The sequence below is a fragment of the Emiliania huxleyi genome (genome assembly GCF_000372725.1).
Source record: "Emiliania huxleyi CCMP1516 unplaced genomic scaffold EMIHUscaffold_25, whole genome shotgun sequence".
Taxonomy (NCBI): domain Eukaryota; phylum Haptophyta; order Isochrysidales; family Noelaerhabdaceae; genus Emiliania; species Emiliania huxleyi.
The window spans coordinates 605,202-611,288 of NW_005200170.1; the positions used below are offsets into that span (position 1 = coordinate 605,202).

Consider the following 6,087-nt stretch of genomic DNA (forward strand, 5'->3'; position numbering starts at 1 on the left):
AAGACCCGGCTGACCAGGAAGATGACTGGCGTCGGTCATCCAAGAACAGTCTGTCACACACAAGAGATCGCCAAAGGCAATGCCGTGGCTATGTGCTCGCCCTACAACCCGCAGCCTGCGGACCGTCTTGCATACAGTACGAGCAAACAATTCCATTTATTGCTGGGGGGCCTGGGAGAACCTTCGCTGCGGGGGAGGCGGTGAGGGGAGTGGCGGTGAAGGAGTGGCGAAGGAGGAGAGGGCGCGAGAGAGGCGGCGGGGGAAGCGGGCGCCTCTGCCGGCGCCGCCAGGCTGGCTGGCGCAGCGGCGCAGCTGCCGCCTCTCCTCCCTCGTCAGCGCATGGCGCAGCACCTGCAGGGCGGCGCTGGCGAGGGCGTCGGAGTAGGCCGGGGAGAGCGGGCAAGCAGAGCAGGCGGCGGAGGTTGATCTCGCATCTCTGCCGCAATCTCGGCCGTATCTCGCTGCGATGGCGCAAGGGCGGACCGTGAGCAGCGTGTCGACTGGGCAGCTGAAGGGCGTCGGTCCGTACTCGAGGCCTGCCAGCGGCTGCACCGTGGACGCGGAGCGAAGGCCCGGCTCGTCTGCGGCAGGCGTGAGCGGCAGCGTGTGCACCGGCGCCAGCCGCCCACCGCTCCTCACCACGCCATGCCTCCGGTTGGAGCTGGCGTCGGGCGCCGGCGCGAATGAGGCGCCGCTGGGCTGCCGGACGCGGCGAGGCCGCTTGTTCATACGCTCGGGGAATGCGGGCGTGGCCAACGGCGGCGGAGCCGGAGCAGGGGCGGGAGCTGGGGCAGCGGGAGCTGGAGCGGCAGCGGGAACGGCGTCAGCCGGCGGCTCGCTCGAGCGCTGCTGGCGAGGGCGCCGAGAGCGGACGTCGGCGAGGCGCGAGGGGAGGATGGACGTCGCGTCGTACTCACGATTCCGCCACCACCACCGGCAATTCCGGCGAGGGCGTCGACAGACCACCATATACACACACGACGCGGCGGTTTTTCTTTTTCTTAAAATCTCAACCCCCGCGCCGCAAACGCCGGCGAGCGCCATCAGCAGCGCGTGAACCGCCACCAAAAGTGGAGGTACATGAGCCTCATGAGGAGGTGCAGCCAGCCTGCTCTATCAACCCCGCATCCGCGGAGGCGCGACCGGTTCGCGGTTCGCCAAAATTTAACAAACACGGTACAGGATCGTGTGTGATTTGGGCTCGGGATCGAGGTGCACGCTGCCGAAGCAGTGTCGTCCCCCCTCTCCCCGACGGCGATGGCGGTGTGACCGATCGAGCTACAAGAAGAGCTTGTTCAGCAGGATCCGGGTTAGATTTCTCTTTTCATAAATGGAGGGTCAGTCCACTGGCTGGGGTTTGACTCACTCGCTCGGGGGGTGATGTCCGCGGACGGAACCCATTTCCGCCGTGTCGCTCACACCCGAGCTGTCACCAGGTCACCAATCACCGAACAGGTAGCCCGGCACACAGCGAACGTCCTGAAAACAAGTAAAAAATCGGCAAAAAATCCGAAAAGCTGAGCAGCTAGGTGACCTGCACGAGGGGTACTGGAACCGGAGCGAGGCGAGCACGAACCAGGGGGGACCGACTGACCCGGCTCGCACGCTGAAGTCGGACGTGGTGTCGGAACTGGAGGCAGTCTCCAGGGCGGCCAAATGGGACTGGGCGTGCGCGACGGGCCGAGCGGTCATCAGCCTCCAGCATGACGGGGTCGTGATCGTCCCACTGCCAAGGGACCATGTCCTTGTCTGGTGTTTACTAGCTCCGAGTAGAGGGGGCGTTCTGCTGCTAGGGGAAACCTGGAGCGCGGTACTAACCCTCGGAGAACCGTGTTTACTTTACGGCCCTTTCCCTGCGCGAACGCGCACCCCCCAGGGCTAGGGCTCTCTAGCCCGTAGCCCGATCCCGATCATCCGGCCCGCTGGGTGCGCTTCTTAGCTCCCCGGCCCTGGATGTGAGGTTACTAACTGCACTCCAAGTGCTCCAAATCGGCGCCTGCGGCGGGCCATGGGAACCCCATCTCCCCCCCGCATGGCCACACCCTCTGGGGCCCCCGCGCCGGCCCAGAGCTCGCTGCTCACTCTCGCCACACGCACCGCACACGCGATGCCTGACAGGAAGAGCACTTGGGATTTTTTGTTTTCGAAAAATGCTCCGCGCTCAATGATGCGCCTCTTGCCACTCTCGAATCCGCCCACGCAGCGCGTGGTTTGGGGTGAGGATGCTATGCTCGAGCGCCTCGCCCGTCATCGGGCTCGTCGACTTGGTCGCGAGCCAGCGCTCGATCTGCTTCCGCTCGTAGGAATGGCCGTCCGTCGCCATCACCGGGTCGCTCATCACCTCGGTCGTGATGGGGCAGATGAAGTCGGCCGGCGGCGGCTCCTCCCTCGGCGGCGCCTCCGGCTGGGGCGGCGAGCCGGTCGGCGAGAGCGTCGCCGTCTGGTCGGCGAGCATCCTCAGGTCGGCTAAAGTTTTCTGGTCGTCGAGTGCCTGGTCGGCGAGAGACACAGTGTCCTTCGCAGGCAGTGTCGGTCCGCTGCAGCTGGGCGGATTAACCCCGTTTCTGCTTTCTTCTGCTGCTGTTACGTCCTCGGTCCCCGCGGGAAGCCCCGCGCATAGGACAACAACGTCTGTCCCACACACACACACACAGACGCGCACATACATCATGCTCGGGCACACCCCACAGTGTAGGCTGAGGGCCAAAAGCAAAACGCGCAACGCCACTCTCGCATCTCAGAGCCGTGTTCTGTCTCAGTCAGCAGCCACAGCTCGATGGGTGGCTAGATGTAGAGGTTAGAGCAGGTGTTAATCACGCTAAGTCCAGCTCGGAGCAGGAGTAGCGAAGACGAGCGTCGCGTTAGGGAGCCGAAAGCAGCCTCTCCGCGGAAAACCCCGCTCCCCCTATGTGGAGCGGTGTTGCCCTGCCTGGGCACGAAAATCACAAGGCGCCAAGGGGGGGGGGGTGAGTTTCGGTACCCTAGACTAGGGGATCCCCTGCCGCACTGTTCGTCGCAGGTGAGCATGTTCATGCTGCCCAAGAAAGAGTCTGACGACAACACCGACGGCCTGGAGGGCGGGCTGATGCACCTCGAGTTCACAGACCTCGCCTTCCCCGACCCGCCACCGCAGCACCGACCTCGAGAGCGTCGCCCGCATCCCCGGCACCAACCTCGTGCTGCTTTGCGAAAGCGGCAACTCCGCCGACAAAGCGTGCAACGCCACCAGGGCTGACCCCAAACACGGCCTCCCTGACCCGACCTGGAGGTATGACGCCACGGCCGACAAGACAGACCCAACCTTTTGCGAGACGCCCCCGCCGCGCATCTATGTGTCGGAGGTGCGATGCCGCACCGTAGAAGTGGGTAGAGGGTTAGGATATCGGGGGCAACGCTGGCGTCGTCGTCGGCGCCGCCGCCGTGGACGCACCTGATGTATAAGCTCATGTGGGATCAGGTGCCGGAGAAGCTGCGGCCGGGCATCCTCGCGTGGCTGCGACGAGCCGGCGCGGGCGTGATCCACCTCGTCCGCCGCGCGTCAATCTTGAGTCTTACCTCCTCGCTCCAAACTACGGCGGAGATCTCGGCTGGATTGCGGAAGACTGCGCAGGTCGAATCTTCGGAAGAGGCCGCGCGCATCGCTGCCTCCTCCACGCCGGTGGCGATCGCCCCGAACGTGAGCCGGAACTTTGTCACCGCCACCGAGCGGTCCCACGCCGAGATGACGTGCTGGGGCGCCGTGCTTGGGCCGGCGCGCTACTTGCGGGTCTTCTATGAGGACCTTGCGCGCGACGGCGACGCCAAGGCTGCCGCTCCCTTACTGCGGTTCATGGGGCTCGAGCCCATGCCCACGGATAGTCGGGCCGGCGCCGCGCGCTCTTACTATCGCGTGCACTCGAACAGCTGTTCGGCACTATCGAACAGCTGCGCCGAGCGCATCTCCAACATCAGCGATGTGCTCGCCATGATCGAGGGCACCGACGCCCACGATCAGTGCTCCGGGCTGTGCGACTCCGGCATGGCATCGCGAAGTGGCTGGGGAGGACCGGGGGGCGTGAGCGCCGGGCCCCCGCCGTTGTTGAAGCCGCCGCCGCCGCCATTTTCCATCACCACCACCCACTCACAGCCCTATTAGTTTCTCATATTGTTTCTTAGTTAGTTAGTTAGGAAGGCGAAACACTGTCCGACCAACGACTGGGAGGGACACCAGCGCGGTAGTATGGGTGGACGCAAGACGGGCGGGGACGGTCACAGGAGTGACACACAGAACCACAAGACAAGACACTTAGATCCATTTATCATTAAGTCATGAACACCGAAGAATTTTTGTTTTTATTGTTCTTTCCCTTCATTTAGTCACACCACTCTCCCTTTTCTTTGAGGCACTCGTGTTTCTTTTCTCGCATGTCTGCCTTGTCGCGCCGCCGCTCGCGCCGCCTCGCCTCCGCCGCCACCCGCGCCCCCTCGCCAGACACGCCGCCGCCCGCCCGCCTCCTCGACCTCCCCACGGCGCTCCTCGAGCACATCCTCTCTCGCTGCGAATGCCCCCTCGACATCGCTCGCGTCGCGGCCGTCTCGCTCCTCTTCCACGCCTCGCTCGCGGCTGATGGCATCCGCTTGTGGGCGCAAGAGCGCGGCTTCGAGCTGTCGGCGCAGCCGGAGGGCGAGGGCTGCGCCGTGCGGTGGCTGTGCTACTCGGCCTTGCTATGCGAGTCCAACCCGCCGGCGAGGGCGGCGGCAGGCTATACGCACAGCGTCTTCATCGACGGCGAGGGGCGGCTCTCGTCGTGCGGCTCTACGCCGTCCTACATGCAAGAGCTACTGGGCCACGGCGAGGGCGTGACGCGGCTCAACACGCCGACCCGCCTCCCGTCTTCTCTCCGTGCCATGAGTGTGTCGGCTGGAGCCGATCACAGCCTCGCCCTCACCGTGACCGGAGAGGTCTGGAGCTGGGGCAGCAGCAGCTCTGGCCAGCTGGGCCACGGCGATGAGCAGCACCAGTGGCAGCCAAAGAAGATCGAGGCCTGGGCTTGTGGCGTCGTCGCTGTCTCGGCTGGAGGCGACCACAGCCTCGCCGTCACCGCCGACGGCGCTGTGTGGAGCTGGGGCTTTGGAGGCTGGGGCAAGCTGGGCCACGGCGACACGCAGCCACAGCTGCTGCCCAAGAAGGTCGAGGCCTTGGCTGGCCAGCGCGTCGTCACCGTGTCGGCTGGAGGCGCGCACAGCCTCGCTGTCACCGCCGACGGCGCCATCTGGAGCTGGGGCGGTGGAGCAAGTGGCAAGCTGGGCCACGGCGACACGCAGGAGCAGCTGCTGCCGAAGAAGGTCGAGGCCTTTGTCGGCCAGCGCGTCGTCGCTGTGTCGGCTGGACTCATGCATAGCCTCGCCCTCACCGCCGACGGCGCCATCTGGAGCTGGGGCAATGGAGTCTACGGCCGGTTGGGCCACGGCGACCTGCAGACCCAGCTGCTGCCCAAGAAGGTCGAGGCCTTTGCTGGCCAGCGCGTCGTCGCTGTGTCGGCTGGACGCGACCACAGCTTCGCCATCACGGCCGACGGCGCCGTCTGGAGCTGGGGCTACGGATACCAAGGCCGGTTGGGCCACGGCGACACGCAAAGCCAGCTGCTGCCCAAGAAGGTCGAGGCCTTTGCTGGCCGGCGCGTCGTCGCTGTGTCGACTGGAGCATTCCACAGCCTCGCTCTCACTGCCGAAAACGCTGTCTTTGCCTGGGGCCAGGGTGGCACCGGCCAGCTAGGCCACGGTGAGGATTTGTCGGACCAGCTGCTACCAAAGAAGATCGAGGCGCAAGTGGGCGCGGTGACTGAGTGAGAGGTCTCACGCCGAGCCGGATTCCTGGATGCACGCGTGAGACGGGCTTAGTACGCTGCTCGTGTCACGTGCGCGCGGCGCGGTGCCACGTGCATCCAGCGTGGGGCGCGGGAAGATATATTTTGCAACGACGGGTTTGCAGGTCTTGGTGTGTGTGGCGGGGTGCATATGGGCATGCGTACGGGAGAAGCGGGTCGAAGGTCGAATTCCATCTTTCGAAGGGCAAGGTAAGCAGCCTCTGCTTCCACTATCCCCCCC

The 6,087-nt window shown here is 65.1% G+C and overlaps 2 protein-coding genes across 2 annotated transcripts in view; both read right to left on the reverse strand.

The window, feature by feature from the left end:
* EMIHUDRAFT_205970 (hypothetical protein) overlaps positions 1-729 on the reverse strand; it is a gene marked incomplete at both ends in the record, with an annotated part of 3,609 nt that extends 2,880 nt beyond the window's left edge. Inside the window, one exon of the mRNA XM_005778188.1 lies at positions 484-729. Coding sequence (XP_005778245.1) covers positions 484-729 — 246 coding nt within the window. The remainder of the gene's footprint in view (positions 1-483) is intronic.
* Positions 730-2,167: 1,438 nt separating this feature from the next.
* On the reverse strand, positions 2,168-2,374 carry EMIHUDRAFT_60133 (hypothetical protein; the record flags this gene model as incomplete). Its single annotated transcript, XM_005778189.1, has 1 exon — positions 2,168-2,374. A coding segment is annotated over one exon (207 nt), but the record flags the coding sequence as incomplete, so codon positions are not given.
* Positions 2,375-6,087: the final 3,713 nt, after the last annotated feature.